Genomic DNA, 16,736 nt, shown 5'->3' with positions numbered 1-16,736 from the left:
CTTATTAGAGTTCAGTAGGAAGGCACAGTAAATCTGTAAGTCTGGAGTGTATTCTCAAACAGTAATTAGGTCAATAAAAGGTAAGACATGATATACATTTAGAGAAAGCTATATATACACAGTACAACGCAAGAAAAAGTCTCGACATGTTGCCTGGAACCTCCTTTTTAAGAAACCTGACTAATCTATGAAACATTTGCATGCCAAAACACATAATCGGATGATGTTTTTTTCTTGCAGCTGACATGAAAATTAAATAAAAATGTAGTCTCCCTAGGCTACCTGACATATCACAGAGGGTAGAAGTCTGTAAGGAGACACAGAAGGAGGTGTCATCATTGGTTTTACATGCACATGCTTGAAGTATAACATGTAATGAAGGCATTGCTGAAACTGTACTCTCAGTCATGTTTTAGCAATGCCCCAATGCCCCAACTCCATCCACCCAAAGTTACAGTATGACTGAAGGTCACACAGAGATCAGAGTTCGCCTGCTTCACCCTCTGAACCACTGCTATCCATAGAATCGACTGCGTCCTCTCCATACTCTGCCTCCTCCTCCTGCTGCTGGCGTCGCTGCAGCTCCTCCAGTCCCAGGAAGCGCTTCAGCAGTACAGATATAGCTTCCACATCGCTGACAGGAGACAGACGGAATAAAAGAACAACAGGAATATTATCTTGTGTTATTTGCACCAAGTATATTTGTTTTTGCTTTTTTTCTTCCAACTAGTGTTTGGCTTGAATAATTGATTGGGATGCACTGATTGTGAAATTCTGGGCCGATACCATAGAATTTGGTCACTAACTATGGCTGGGTATCGTTTAAAAAATTACGATACCATTACCAATCCAAGCACCCTTAAAGTGATGCTGATACCAATTAAGTACTTCATTCGATACCCATTACACATTTTTTGCACTTAACTTTATCTGGTGTAACAGGTGTGTATAGTAGCCATATTTTAGAGCATTTAGGTGGCATTTTGGCTGCTGAACTGCTAAGCGCGCTAGCTCAAATTCACCACGATTTCACCACCACAGACGGGTTGTAGCTGCTGTGGCAGTGGGCCAATCACATGTCACATTAAATCGAAGAACACTTGCGTTGATTGGCTGTGAGCAAGTCCATACAAATAATCATTTTAATTTAGCTCTGGTTGCAAAAAGGATCGATTGCAGGTATCGTTTGACAGGAGACGTTTCAATACTACTTGGTATCGATTCATTTTGGTAAATACTTTAAACGTACTGAGTACCGATACCCAGCCCTAACAATAAGAGATATATACAGATAAGAGATTTTTTTTTGGGATGATGTTATTATGTGTTGTTATTTATTCCACAGGGAAAGTAAGAAATTAGTAATTCACAAAACAAACTAAACAAACTAAGTAAAACAAATGCTTCAAAATCCCTTTAGCCTGCTATATGAGGAAGAAATAAACACATTAGGTTTGCATAAAGACTTGATAGTCAAATGACGTCTGAAAACAGAACCTTACTCTTTCCTGCCCCCTGATGATTTTAACTATTGCTGAAGTACCACCTCCTGTTTTGGCCCTTCTCAGTTAACATTGACATTTGACTGTCTAAGAACCATCTTCCCCCTTACAAAGATTGCCATGGTTCCTGTCTGAATGCAAATGCCTTCACTTCCTGTCTTTTGTTTCTTTTCACTTGCTGATTACTGCCTTGACCATACTGTATAAAATCCATTCATTTATCTCTTATGCTTGTTGGAACCACATTTGAATCCCACAAAGGAAAGGTGGAGCCTGATGTAACAATGACAACTGCTACATAAAGAGACAGTTAATAAAATGAAAATACATTGGAAAATGCAGGCGTGAAAAGGTATCATAAAGCATTTGATATAACTAAAAACATGAAGGTTATGTATTACATTATGTATTATAGGTTTGTACTGTCAGCAGCAGATATCTACCTGCGTCCTCCCAGTGTGGCATTCTGAGTTAGGGGGTAGGAGAACCCTGTAGCCAGCCGCAACACCAGCACATAGCCTTTCCCCAAATAACGCACCTTCTCTTCCTGGATGGAGATATCACGTAGATGTGTCAGGTCCAACACAACTTGAGAGAGAAAGAGGACAGAAAAACATCAGATTCTGCCCTCTTTAATAATTAAATATGGACAACTGAACTGTGCTAACCACATCTCCATCACTGACTTTTCTCTTGGCCCTTCCGTCTTAATGTCAGGATTAAAGTGTACAAGCTTATGGTCTTCAGCTCGATCAGGTTCTTGGTTTTGTCAAACACAGCCTCCTCCCATTCCTCCATGTTCTGCATTGCCACAAAGAGACAGCCGGTAACGTAAAAAAGTTTCCATAATATGCTGTCTGTGAAGTGGAAATCAAAAGGAGAAGTGGTATGAGATGCAGTGCAGTTAGCAAATATGGACCGTTATGTCAATGGAAAGATGCAAATTAGTTAACAGATTATGTACATTCACTTTGTGTACCTGAGCTGTAGTATGCAGCTGCCAACCCAACAGAAGCTATACCTGAAATTAAAAAAGAGGCTTATCATTTTGGAGGTAAAACGGGGAGAGAGGAGATAGTGTAATAAACTGATTTCACATTAAGAGTATAGATGGTATGAGCAGCAGACACACAGATATACACACACTTACCGACAAGAAGAGACCAGGAGCGAATGCCAGGGGATCTCTTCAGGTGGAGCAAGGTGGAGGTGTTCACCTCTACTGTCATGTACCCCATCTGCACAGAAGGCACAAATGTGAAGTAAGTCTAGCACTTTATATATTTACCTGTGTCAGAAAAAGATATCAGATTACTGTTGATAAATGAAAGCCAAGGTTACCTGATGCTTATATAATTGCTACATTAAAAGGATCAGTTCACCCTAATTACAAAAAAATAAATGTTCTCAGTCATATGTGGTGGTACCATGCAGATAATTTTGGTTCATTTGAGAGACCAACACAGGAGAGGTGCTCTCACATAAAATATGGGGAAGTTGTGGTCTAACTGTGTACGTGTGTGTTGAAGAGACAGGGATTATATTTAATTCTAGTTTTCAGACCTTTTTTGGTTCATAGGCTGCTTGTGCTAAAATACAGTATACAGTATCTTACGTAAATACATATATATATACATACACATTAGAAGGATTAGAATTATTTTCACTCATCCGGGGGTGGGGAGAAAGTGGGGAGTGGTGGTTACAATGCATTTCAGTAGGATTAGCTTTTGTTTTGTATACTTGGGTATGTTTGTATGTCATTATATAGAGTGCACGTGTGTCTATGCATGGAAATGTATATAACTCTAATTTGATATATGTGGGACAGCTGGTACATAAATATGTTGTTTTTTTCCTTATTTAAAACAAAAATATTATTTCAGTGTTGTGCTTATTCTCTATACTGCATATTTCTAAATGTTAAAATCAATTGTCAACAGCAAATCTGGGCCTAATCAGTGTTCTACCTTAAAGAAATGGGGGGTCAGTAGCAGTTTTCACCTAACAGGTTAATCCAGAAACAATGTCCCTTTTACACAAGATGATCTGCCACACCTTGCTGACGACATCTTACATTGGGACTACTTTCTACCAAGGAAATAGTCCCACAACTAAACACTGTTAACACTGTGTTCTTTGGATCAACCAGAGTGACCAATTACCTCAATAATAAAACCAATGCCCTGATATCACAAGAGGAAAGACAGAGAAAAAAACACATTCTCTTTAGTGATTTGGGTGAACTAACCCTTTAATTTCAGCTGGACGCACAACAGGATGCTGCTGTTGTTGTTGCTGATGGGAGAAGACACACCACTGTCTCACCAGGACTGAGTAAATATAACATATAGGAGACTATTTGGAGACGCTTACCTGAAACGTGTTGATCTTCCTGCAAAGTCTTCGTATAGAAAATTTAGCAAAAGGGTATTTGTACGAAGAAACACGTGCAGTGAGTTATAAGGAAGTTCTGTTCATATTATTGCAACAACTGTCTTGAATGGGTGATACTTCCTTCCTGGATGCCCCTGCTCTGATTGGAGGAGCACCGCCTTCGAAATAAAAGCTCAAAAGGCGTTATTTGAAGAGGTAAAAAATATATATATTTCGCAGCGTTGTCTGTTTATTACGCAAGAGGACTTTCCGTTCTTCACAACAGTTGTGTGCTAAATTTAAAATGTACGGAAGTAGGCCGTTACTTTGACAATAACCACGTTTTCTTCTTGATTTCACACATTCTCTGAAAAACTAATCAACTAATATCAACTTCACGCGGGATATTTAACCATGTAAATCTATAATGTATTAGTGTTCATGCAGTGACAACGTGTAAATAACTGTTTTAAGACTTTACTTTTTTTTTTTAAAACTGAAGTCAATGCTTTTTAACTGAAGTCAACGCTTCTGGAGCGTCTTATCTTTTATTTCCCCCGCATTCGGCCCTACTCTGCCTCTGATTGGTTAATATTCGTTGGCTCTTCGAAGGGCCCTATAGGACTCGTCTTTTCGCGTGCAGTAGGGCGGGTCTTCGAAGAATGCGGGTGGGGGGAACAGAACGCCGCCCCATATGCGCATGCGTGTGGATTCACCGGGGTTCACAACACAATGGAGTCGGACATACATACATAACTGAAACACGTAGAAATGACTGGTTTCAATACTAAAAGCCCCAGCTTTGAAAGCGCTGCTCTCTGTAGACTATGAACTAGCGGCGGAGGATAGCTGCAGTGACGCCGTCCACAGGGGACTTGAGCGGGAACTGAAAGAGTGCTTAGTAACTTGGGTTAGCTTGCTGGGTTTCACCTGCTCTGACTGACTGTCCTCTGCATGTTTTACATGTCTTTGTCTGAAAGAGCAGAGCAATACAAACCGTCCGGTGAGTTAACTCAAAATTCAACTTTGTAATTTAACCGCAGGGACTGTCAGTTAAACATTTAAAGCGAACAGAGTGATTAAATTCACTGCTAACTAAAGAGAAAAGGCCTGTAACGCACTAGCCTAGTTTTAAATCACGTAGTTATAGCTCATATAAAATCCTACGTAACAGTTAGCTCATTAAGGTCACACATACGGGACTGTAATTATAGACAGCTGTGATCAAATATTCACCACAGGAGGCTTTTACACCATGGGAGACTAATATATGCTGTTTAAACTATTGGTGTGTTTTTTACAGTATTATAACCTCTAGCCACACTTATCTCCCCCTCCCCTTATACAAACATGCTGTGATGTAATGGGCTTTGTGACTGTTTAATGTTTCAATACAGTTCCTATTGTCATTATTGTGTCTATAATTAACGTGAGCCATTGGATTTTTAATGACAGCCTCCCACCTTCCTAGTATGAGGCTGTTGTGTTTATGATAAGCGGGCTGCTTGTGATAGGACGGTGGAGGACAGTCAGAGGAGGGTGGAGTTGGCAAAGCAGTGACACAGCTGCGGGCTGCAGGCGTAGTCATCATGCCGGTGCTGCAGAGGGAACAAGCGATGTGAGGAGGTACTGATGCTGTCTTGTGTTTGTCATCAACTATGTACAGACTACCACCGAGGAAAATGTCAGAGGTCAACATAGGGAAGCGCAAGGAGAAGTGTGAGAACTGCACCAAACAGGTGAATTTATGTTATTATTGTTAATACTGTGATGTTGTGGAAAAAACCATATACACAGATTTTTTTTCTAATCTACTCGCAGTGCAACAAGAAACAGACTGATGATGGTGCCGGCTCACAACAGGAAGGGGATGAAGTCAATGGACAGGTAATGGCTGTTTACTCCATTGATCTTCAAAATCAATCTTCATTAGGATTCTTCAATCACCTAACACTCACGTCTCCATTCCCTCAGGTGAATGAAGGGCCGCAGCTGCTGCTGAGCGCCTGCCTGTCCTGTGATGGCTGTCTGTCAGAGGAGGAGAGCTTGAAGATCTCTCAGCAGAGCCTGGAGGAAGTGGAGCGAGTTCTAGCCCTCAACAAGGTGTGGTGCACGCTCAGTCAACCTGAGAAAGTCAGGGTGTTTGTCTTGTTGCACTTTGAGAAATATCTTACTTTATTTTTTTCTCCGTCCCCATCAGAAATGTGACGTAACGAAGCACAAGGTGCTGGTGGCGTCGGTGTGTCCACAGTCTCTTCCCTACTTTGCTGTGAAGTTGGGTCTGGACATCAATGAGGCCGCCCACAAACTCTGCAGCTTCCTCAAGAGCCTGGGTGAGCTGTCAGGAAGAAGTATTAAAGTGCATTCATCTGTAAAAGGTCATGAAGGTTGTTTTGAGTGTATGTGGCGACATCATGAAGTCGATATTTATCCAGATCAGATCGAGGAATAAGCAATATCCTACTTTTTCAAGTCAGAAATTGACCTGATTTCCTCCTGCTTTTATTATGTTAAATTGATCTTGATTCACATTTTCTCATATAAACATCTTTAATTTGTCTATCTGCAAACTTTAGATACATTCCTATATCGCTGGTGTGGAGAAACTGCCACCTACTCATTGGTATCTATCACAGATGCTCGACATTTCTCCCCCATTACTTATGTCACCGTCTCTCTTTCCTCTTGCAGGAGTGCAGTATGTGTTCGACACCACTCTGGCGGCAGGTTTCAGCATCTTGGAGTCTCAAAAGGAGTTCATCCAGAGGTATCGCAGAAGACACCACGACTCCCACGCCATGCCCATGTTCACCTCCTCCTGCCCGGGTAAAAAGCCTTCTTCCTCCTTCCGTCTGTCCTCTTTTCTTTTTTCATTACCCATCTGCCAGACTAATTTTCTAGCCAGCTGAACTACCCTCCACTCAAAGCTGTTGCTTGTCAGGCCCATAGAGCTTGTTTTAGAAGTAGAGATAGCACTGGAGTGCTGGTGGGGATAGATAGAAAGCTCTTCTTCCACCACTCCCTTCATCAGAGATATGAGCGTACAGAGTTACAAACTATCTTAACCTCTGTTCTTTTTTGCTGGAACTTATTATTGACATCCATTAGTTTATTCAGTGTTTAGGAAGTGTGTTCAGGGAATTTGCGATAAATGCCATGAAAGTATTTAGTTATCCATAAATTTGACAAATGTGTCTATTTACAGGAATCTACTGAAAATGCTTTACACTTTCTTTTATATTTCTAGCTTGTCATGCTGATTCTCGGTTTATTCTTTAAAAACAAAATTAAATTTGAGCTATTTTAAATTCTATGGATAGGTTTTAAATTTTGCAACAGCCAATCACACATGTTGAGTATAAATCTTGTTATTTTGTGTGTGAGTGTGTGCGCTTTTCTATCTGTGTAAATTTAACCTTACTAATCAGCACTTTCTTCCTGTATGCTTCCCTACAAGAGGATGTAAACATTTGAAATTGGGCCGCTATAAACCAGATGTTCCTCTAACAATATAAGTGTGTGTGTGTGTGTGTGTGTGTGTGTGTGTGTGTGTGTGTGTGTGTGTGTGTGTGTGTGTGTGTGTGTGTGTGTGTGTGTGTGTGTGTGTGTGTGTGTGTGTGTGTGTGTGTGTGTATATACAGGGTGGATCCGCTATGCAGAGCGTGTACTGGGCAGTTTGGTCACCCCTCATATCTGCTCAGCCAGATCTTCCCAGCAGATCATGGGCTGCCTGGTCAAAGACTTCTTCTCTAAACAGCAGGTGAGAATTTACTGTACTACACCTCTCACAGTCAAAGGTCTCCAGTTCTACAGCAGCACTGTTATTTTTGAGCCACGGCAAAGGCCAAAACGTGGCCAGCACATAGACGTTGCTTTTTTTAGCCTAGCCAATTTCCACACAGATGTCGTAAAGCTGTCATAAAATGGCGAGAACTGCTGAAAAGACAAAAGTGTGTAGAGGTCCTTGAGCAAGTCATGAATGTGCACAAACATTATTGCACTGACTGGTATGTGAGATTAGCTGTGGACAGATACACACAGTCCTCTCCAAGCTTACACCTGGCACAGACAACGACATCACAAATTATCATCAGAGCTAAATACAATGCTATTTCACATCTGTATAGTTTCAGTTCACCATTGAGACCGAGCAGCCTGCAGACAAAACTAATCACATTAACTGAGTGCACTGGACAAGCACTGGGACCAGTATGAGCTTCCAATTTCCAAACATTTCTTCTGCACCGTATGATTGACTAGTTTACCGTCATTTGGTTTGTTCAGTAGCAGAACTCTGTCTCTGCATCCTGACCAGCAGATCTCCAGAGACAGGTCAGAGACTGTCACAGCTGTCAGGTGGTGATGTGGTGAGGCACACCACACTCAGTGTTGTGGTAGAAAAATTTTTTAACAGGAGTCTCTGACACTTGAGTGAACATTGCCCTCTAACAAAAAGTCCAAATCTTTTTATTGTAGTTTTTTTTTATAGTTAAATTCTGCCATTGAAAAAATCTCTATTTACGTAGTTTGTGTATCAGTCACACACTGACGTACTCTGCTGTCAGGTTTTGGGAAACTGCCAACATTATTTTCTCTTGCAGTCAGCATTTGTCAGACAGCAGTGTTACTTGGCTGGTTGACAGCTGATTTAGTCCAGGGTCCATGTCTACAGGTGCAAGACCCTTTGGACTTCCAGGAAAACCTTTAGAAACCTTTGCAGGTTTAACACAGCTGTTAAAACACTTATGCCTGACGAACTTTAAAAGACAAACAACAAACAGACATGAAAACACTTGCTAGCCGAGCAACTTTAGGACTGCAAACAACCGTAATAAACTGATACTCAATACTCACTAGTCATCCAAAACAGTACACAAGGTTCTGCACAAGATCTGCCATGTGTCACATGTTGTTTTTCCTCCTGCCTTGCAGAAGCTGAGTCCAGAGAAGGTCTATCATGTGGTGGTGGCACCTTGCTTTGATAAGAAGCTGGAGGCGGTCAGAGAGGAGTTTTACAACAGTCTGCTGGAGAGCAGGGATGTGGACTGTGTCCTCACCTCAGGTTCAGTTCTCTTTATCTTGCACTGATTCCCAGTGCTAAATAGACATGCAAATACTTATTTGAGTTCATTTTGACCCATCGGTAACTTTTACTGCCTGGAGGTTTGGTGTGTCATAGTGTAGGAAGATACGAATCATTTCCAACCAAGCAGAGAACCTCCACGTTCCTGTACATAGTGTCTCTTCATGTTAAAAGAAAGTTAGAAAATGAGTCTTTTGTATATGATAGCTTGTGTAATTTGTATTAATTGAAGCTCATAATGAAAGCCAACAAGCTGAACCAGTCAATAAAGTTGATAATGATGTGGAGATGTGACAGTAACAGCGATGTTTCATGGTTCAGGGGAGATCTACTACCTGATGGAGCAGAGGAAGGTTTCAGTGGAGAATCTGGACTCAGTTCCGTTGGACCACGTGTGAGTAGTCAACCTGATGATAATATTATAGTAAATGACCACTTCTGCGATCATTAGATATCGTATGAAAAATTAGATCTTTGAGGACAAGAAAGGGTGTTATCAGCTAAAGAGATTAAACGAGTCGAAAATCAAGCAGAAACTCTTTTGATAATGGATGAACAGTTTGAGTCATTTTCCAGTAAAAGGGTCAAACATTTGTTACTTACTGAATGTCACTTTGGATCTGGTGAGTTGTTTTTTTTATTTTTTTTATTAATGATTTGTCATGAAACTTGTTGACAGATTAATGGATAATGAAAATTATCTTTAGTTGTAGTTTGAGTCAGCAAGCTCAATGTCTAACAGTGAAGCAATAGACTGTAAGAAGCTTAATTATTCAGTCATGTAGAAAGGACAACTTTGCATGTATTGATCATATTTGATACTGCACATAAAAAACTACAGCTGTACAATATAATACATTGCAAGAAGATTATAAATGTCTGATTCTTTAGATGTTTTAAATGTGTCAGAGGTATAAAATTAACCCAAGTAATTCATGACATCCTACTTCATGGTGTTTTTGTCTTGTAATGTCTCCTGTTATTTAATCCGTCCTCTAAACAGCTGTTGTCGTTGTCTCTGCAGGCTGGGAGAGGCCGGGGACGCAGCTCTGGTGAGATACGAGGGCCGCAGTTCAGAAGGCTTCCTGGAACACGTGTTCAAACACGCTGCCAAAGAGCTCTTTGGTCTGGACGTCCAAGAGATCACATACAAAACCCTCAAGTGAGAGACAACAAGACTTTACAGCAGTTCCATCATCCATATCACCCTTTTTTCCCTTTTACTCACCTGTCTCATGTTGGTTTTGTAGGAACCGCGACTTCCAGGAAGTGACCCTGGAGCGGGATGGGGAAACGCTGCTGCAGTTTGCCGCCGTCTACGGTTTCCGAAACATCCAGACCCTCGTTCACCGCATGAGGAAAGGACGAGTGCCTTACCAGCTGGTGGAGGTGCTGTCCTGCCCAGGAGGTAACATCATTCCAGTCGTTTTCTCATGTCTTTTCTAATCTGAAATGTTGCCCATCAGTGGAAATCTGTCCGTGTTCATCCCTTTAGTTAACTTATGTATCCATGTGTGTCTCTCAGGGTGCTTGAGCGGTCGCGGACAGGCAGAGAGCGATGCTGGAGGACGGACAGATAAAACCCTGGTTCAGCAGATGGAGGAGGCCTACACCAGCATGCCGGTCTGTCTCCCGGAGGTCAACCCCACCCTGCACACCCTTTATCAAGACTGGCTGCAGGGCCAGGACTCCCCACAGGCCGGCACACTGCTGCACACCCAGTACAAGAGTCAGACTCAGACCCATACACAGCCCCCACACATGCAGTGGTGAGAGAGAGGAGAACACATTTTAGTTTTAAGACATGATGGAGGCAGGAATAAAAGCCGCCTCCGGTTGGCTCCTGATTCTGCTCGGACCACATTTCATCATTCATGCTGGCACCATGAAGGACAAGTAGAGGACCGCGATGCTCTACAGACCACTGAGTGAGAACTGAAGTGTCAGTGGGTGCAATTCTTCCATTTGTCCACAAGGGGGTGACATGTAGAGTAAAAAGTGGTGGAGACCATATTCCAAATATGGGCCTTAGGAAGGAGCCTAGAAGTACAAACTTTTTATGATGCTAATGATGACAGACACAAATAAGGTACCAGGATCAACAGGATCTAGATCATCCTGATTTGAGGAAGTCTGTAGCAAGCATAAACTATTTATTGTGGCCAGTTTAAAGAGCAATAAACCACTAAACCGTTTTAGGTGATCTGAACTTGTGGATACTTAATGCACACTGGAGGAATCTAATGTATTCCAAATCCAAATTGTTTTTGTTTTGTGTCAAAGTTGTGTCCACTGTTCCTTTATTTAAAGACAAACCAATGTGGTATCAAACAGGGGCGGTCTTGCTTGAATGACTATGCAACAGTGTGATTGTGTAATCCTACAGTCAAAAACGAAACTGAGTCTCCTGCGTGAAAAGTTAAAAGTTTCTTATATAGACTTATCAAATGATGTTAGCTTATTACCAGCTGAGTGTTTGGTTTATCCGTCCCAGTGAAGAATCAGAGTGAGTATTTTATTATTGGTACATATTTTCATTTGTATTATTGCTCTAAGTCTTTTGTTTCCATTCCACAAAGACAACCAGGACAAGTATTTTTAAGTTATATGTCGTTTGCATTCTTTATTTTACAAGATCAAAACATACATGTCATACATGTTGAGCACTAAACTATTGTGACAAAGCAGTGCGCGCTGTCGTATCATTGACCTTCATTGACCTCCTGAAAAATTGAATGACTTTGTTAATATGTGAACATTTAATGTCTAAAACTTTCCAGTTAAAGGATGACGTGCAAGTTAAAAAACAGCAGCCTGAATTTCAGAAGAAACTCATTAAAATCAACATTCAAAACAGCTTTTCATTCTGATGATCAGTCAGTAGATGTGTGTGGGTTTGTTTCTGGTCCGTGATTTCATCTGAACTGTGAATTTGTGAAAAGTTGCATTTAGTATGTATGTAATATTTCCAATGCTTTGATTTCCTGTATGTTTAGATCACTGGAGGTAAGTGAGAAAGTGTTTTGATGGTGAACTGACAGTTTAAAGGTTCATTTGCAGCCACTAGTGCCAAAACGATTGATAAGCTAAATAACAAACTGATCAACAATTGTAAATTGCATATTTTGACTCTTGGAGACTTTTCAGTTTTGTTTTGTTTTTAACAAAATGATGAATTGACAGTTTAAAAAAAATCTGTAGTTATGTGAAGTCAACATAAAATAATGAGAATAACAATTTAAACTTGCATAGTTTTAACTGAACAAAAAAAGGCCAAAGATCTGGAAAATAAGTGAAACTAAACATTTAGACAGTAGAAATTTGCAATGAAAACAAAAACAAATTGACAAATTAAATAATGACAAGGACACGCAAATCATTAAAAAGCCAACAATAACATCTATGTGAGACTCATCAGTATTTGTGTTGAATGTAGGTAGGCAGCATAATCCAGCCAGAAGAGACTGTAGAGAATATTTATCATACACACATATATATTATAAACAGATGCTTTTAGATGGTCTACACTTGCGGAGATTCAAATAATACATTAAAGAAGAAAGTGTCATATCAGTGTATCACCTCATTTATGACCTTGTTTATGCTTGTTTATCATATTCAAAGTCATATTGAATATATATTGAAAATACTGAAAACACACTTTCTTACTTTTTGTGGGGGTTGGGGTTCAGGATATTTACCTAACTCTGCCATAGCATTGAGTTCAGCCAGATATTATCAGAGCCATCAATAAATTAACCTGGTTATCGTTGTAATCTGCCTTATGACTATAAATAAGACCTATCCTGTTTAGACAGATATCATGATGTAGCTATCTTGGACTATACACTGGTTTGAGCTGACCCATATGCAGCTGCTGGAGAGAGCCGTGATCTGTTTGGAGAACAATCATGAGGAAAATGAGAGAGAGAGAGTTTTTTTTTTTTTTAAAACACTAGCCAACATCACATACTGCGTTTTATATTTTGTATAAACTTTCAGTCAAATGTAAAACAGCATAGATATGAAGGGTTATAGTGGGACTTACCATGTCCACCCCATTAACTTCAATAGAAGTGTCACCACAATTTGGAATCAATGCAAAAATGGAATGCACAATCACAGTGAGGTAATGACCCTTTCTTCTTTTATAGTTAACTTGGAGACTAAATGCACATTGGAGGAATCCCAGCTTACCTGATATGTTTCATACCTGTGATGGGAACCAATATATACTGGTGTTATCAACCATAGTGCTTTCCACAAAACGTCCACCTGAATCAATTAATGAGTTATATGATGGAAAATTACTCTTTTATGATGGTTTACAGTGTATGTTTATGGGCAAAGTTTATCGGCAAATGTTCCATTGATAACACACAACCCTTGACCCTGTTTTATTTCCCGCCCCTTTTCATTTTACTTTCATTCCCTGTCTCTTGTTTTTTTCATTATGTGCAGGCTTCTGTACTGTCAACCAACATGAAATTCCTCCAGTGTGGTACCTGGATTTAAAACTGGATTTATATTGTCACCATTCATGTAAGCAGTCTACAAGGTAAGTTCCTCTCTTTCTGAAAGAAGTATTAACGAGATAAATACTGAGATCTAAGGACAGAGGATGTTGTATTGTTGTAGAGAATATAAAGTTCATTGAAGACTGTCATTTAGTGTCACCACTTTGGTCTCTCAAGGTTTGGAATCTTGTTTCAGGATCAACACACAGTATTGAGGACGACATGCAATGAATATAATAATTTGTAAATAATGAAGAGTTCAAATATATTGTTTGAATTGTTGCAGTTTAAAAAGTTAACAACTTTTCATGAGGACACATCTGAGACTGGCTGTTGAGCTTGTCTTATTGATTTATGGCAGTAGCTTCCTGTTTACTGTGCAGATATTAAAAGTGCAATACATGACAGTCATCCACTAGATGGCGCCCTTAGCACTGAAAATCCATGTGCCTTGTTTACTCAAGAAAGTTGGAAAAAGAAAGAAAGAAAGCAGACTGACCTGAAACTCAGTCAAATGGTCAGACTAGGCAGTGCTGATCACATATGGATGAAGATTATGTTACTGTATTGTCTGTTTTTCACCTCAAATGCTGTCAGAAACAAATATTTCAGTTTAGCTGTACTTTGTGAAAGTTTGTGACACGGCCGCTATCTTGAAAGCAGACGTAGAGGACACAGAGGGACTCACATGTAATACTAACCAGCTACCAAAACAAAGAACAGAGAAGCTCAGATAAACAACACACACAGAGTCAGTGTGACGTCATTACACCACTATATCTTTACGTAGTAAAGAGAGGTTTGCTGACAAATAGTGAGGCTTAATGTCATTTATTGCACCTTTAAGAGTCGCATCAATCTTCTCATTGATTCCTCTACAAGAAAACAAATTAGTGTATTTCCCAAAATATCAAAGTATTCCTTTCATCATTTTGATCAGAACAGTGTGATGAAGCAGGAGGAAGTATGTGTAAAATATCATGAATTCCTTTAATAACATAAATCTAAGAACTCTGATAATTTTAGATTATTTGAGGAAACACTAAAAACAAACAAATTAAAATGCAAAACCAAACTCTGTCCTAAAAGTTCTTTCTTTCTTTCTTTCTTCCAGTGTGTGACAACAGCAGAATATCAGGATGTCTTCCATGCGGACATGTTTCAGTCTGTTGTGTGCTGCTACTATTCTACACAGCAGTGCCTCAAATGAAGGTATTTTTACATTGCTTATACCAGAAATACATATACATATCAAATATATATAGTAAATGTGTTTCGTATTAGTAATTGTATCAATTGTTGTTTCCTTTTCTCATTCAGAAGTGTCACTGAAGTGCAACGACAAAGCAGAGGTTGTAGCTGGAAAACATGTGACACTGAACTGCAGAATAACTGACACGCCTGGAGATAACTGTAAAGGTCTACAATATCACTGGAGTAACTCACATGGCAGCATACAGTGTAACAGTGACCTGAAGGAATACATCTGTGGTTGGGACAAACTGACTTATGTGTATCTGACCATCTCAAATGTCATCAAAGAAGAGAATTACACTGTTACAGTACATACAAGCTGTGGTATTGTTCAGTCATCTGCAATCAAAGTACAAGTTCAGCCACACAGTGACCCAATTATTGGTGAGTAGCTGTCAGTGTCTTAAAGTATTTTAGCAAATATATATGAATGCATATGTATGTTCATCATTTTCATCATTTTTATGAATTGAAGTTCATGTCCAGATATGTAGTTGGATTAAACCCTGATGTTAAGATAATAACTGATTAATAACAATTTTTCTTGCCAGGTGTATCCCCCAAGCCCACTGAGCCACCACAGAGTCGCAGCCATGTGATTCCCACCATATTGGCTATTTTTGTCACCACTGCTGCTGTTGTGGGTATTTTGTGTTTCCTGTTTATTACTAACAGAGGCAGACAAATCATCAGAGGAGACGACAGTGAAGCAGCAATAGAAAATGTGCTGCATCACTGACAAATTCTGATATGTGTGTATAAGTGTCTGTGTGTGTATTTGTTACTCTTCACCCAGCTGACTGTGTAGCTTCCTGTCTCTCATGATAATGTAAATATTTTATTGAACTTATTTTTTGTCTCCCACTGGCCTTTTTCAGAGTTTGGGGAGGGTCTTTGTACATATTGTGCCTTGTCACATTTATTGTTCTTACAGAATGAGCCATGTAAATATTATATGTTGTGTTTGTAAGGCATGGATCATGTGAATAATATGATGGATTTAATTAAAGAACTCCACCAATTATACACATGAAGTTGACTCTACTCATTATAAGGAGCTTTACTCCACTAGTGAAAACAGCATTATAATGTCTGCTATAGCTCTGTAATTAGAGTGAGTATTTTATTATTGGTACATATTTTCATTTGTATTATTGCTCTAAGTCTTTTGTTTCCATTCCACAAAGACAACCAGGACAAGTATTTTTAAGTTATATGTCGTTTGCATTCTTTATTTCACAAGATCAAAACATACATGTCATACATGTTGAGCACTAAACTATTGTGACAAAGCAGTGCGCGCTGTCGTATCATTGACCTTCATTGACCTCCTGAAAAGTGAATGACTTTGTTAATATGTGAACATTTAATGTCTAAAACTTTCCAGTTAAAGGATGACGTGCAAGTTAAAAATCAGCAGCCTGAATTTCAGAAGAAACTCATTAAAATCAACATTCAAAACAGCTTTTCATTCTGATGATCAGTCAGTAGATGTGTGTGGGTTTGTTTTAGTCCCTGATTTCATCTGAACTGTTAATTTGTGAAAAGTTGCATTTAGTATGTATGTAATTTCCAATTTCTCAAAGTGGGAGGCCATCTGCCTCGACTGGTTGGGGTAGAGAGGAGAGAGAGGAAGGACATACATACCTATATATTATAAATCAGAAGCGTTTAGATGGTGTGGACTTGTGCAGATTCAAGGAGTCATTATATCACTGTGTAGTGAGTGATTACACAATGATGCCAGGTCTAAGAACTTTCAGTTTGGCCAACATTGAGATGAATAGGACTGGAATCTCTTCGTCATTTTAACTGGTTAATGTGCCAGATGGCAGAATCATATTCATAGTCATATTGAATATATATTGATAATATTGAATCACATTGGTTGATGCATATTTTCTCACATTTGTTTTTGTTTTGTTATTTTGTCATTATATTTACATAACTCTGCCATATTATTGAGTTCAGCCAGTTATTATCAGAGCCATCAATAAATTAACC

General features: G+C 39.4%; 2 protein-coding genes across 6 annotated transcripts; one reads left to right on the top strand and one right to left on the bottom strand.

Moving 5' to 3' along the window:
- Positions 1 to 32: 32 nt before the first annotated feature.
- LOC134002952 (cytochrome b-245 chaperone 1 homolog) lies at positions 33 to 8,818 on the bottom strand. 3 transcript variants are annotated; one of them, XM_062442021.1, is made up of 7 exons: positions 3,879 to 3,987; positions 3,754 to 3,800; positions 2,653 to 2,740; positions 2,482 to 2,523; positions 2,189 to 2,359; positions 1,946 to 2,090; positions 33 to 634 (listed from the first exon to the last, which is right to left on the bottom strand). In XM_062442021.1, the coding sequence occupies exons 3-7, from the start codon at positions 2,738 to 2,740 to the stop codon at positions 481 to 483; spliced, it is 600 nt and encodes a 199-aa protein (XP_062298005.1). In that variant the 5' UTR covers positions 3,754 to 3,800; positions 3,879 to 3,987; the 3' UTR covers positions 33 to 480. The 3 variants fall into 3 exon arrangements, with proteins under 3 accessions (XP_062298005.1, XP_062298006.1, XP_062298004.1); XM_062442022.1 differs by lacking the exons at positions 3,754 to 3,800; positions 3,879 to 3,987 and adding an exon at positions 8,733 to 8,818; XM_062442020.1 differs by lacking the exon at positions 3,754 to 3,800 and having other exon boundaries at positions 3,879 to 4,026.
- Positions 4,603 to 11,818, top strand: narf (nuclear prelamin A recognition factor). Of its 3 annotated transcripts, none has more exons than XM_062442016.1 (11): positions 4,603 to 4,881; positions 5,545 to 5,617; positions 5,700 to 5,981; positions 6,079 to 6,211; positions 6,570 to 6,704; positions 7,520 to 7,638; positions 8,811 to 8,940; positions 9,283 to 9,355; positions 9,986 to 10,123; positions 10,212 to 10,369; positions 10,487 to 11,156. In XM_062442016.1, exons 2-11 carry the CDS (start codon positions 5,561 to 5,563, stop codon positions 10,732 to 10,734), a joined length of 1,473 nt encoding a protein of 490 aa, XP_062298000.1. In that variant the 5' UTR covers positions 4,603 to 4,881; positions 5,545 to 5,560; the 3' UTR covers positions 10,735 to 11,156. The 3 variants fall into 3 exon arrangements, with proteins under 3 accessions (XP_062298000.1, XP_062297999.1, XP_062298001.1); XM_062442017.1 differs by lacking the exon at positions 4,603 to 4,881 and having other exon boundaries at positions 4,914 to 5,617; positions 5,700 to 5,765; positions 5,853 to 5,981; XM_062442015.1 differs by lacking the exon at positions 4,603 to 4,881 and having other exon boundaries at positions 4,912 to 5,617; positions 10,487 to 11,818.
- The last annotated feature ends 4,918 nt before the right edge of the window (positions 11,819 to 16,736 follow it).

The sequence above is a fragment of the Scomber scombrus genome, chromosome 21 (genome assembly GCF_963691925.1).
Source record: "Scomber scombrus chromosome 21, fScoSco1.1, whole genome shotgun sequence".
Taxonomy (NCBI): domain Eukaryota; kingdom Metazoa; phylum Chordata; class Actinopteri; order Scombriformes; family Scombridae; genus Scomber; species Scomber scombrus.
This window is presented reverse-complemented; position numbering and strand designations above follow the sequence as displayed.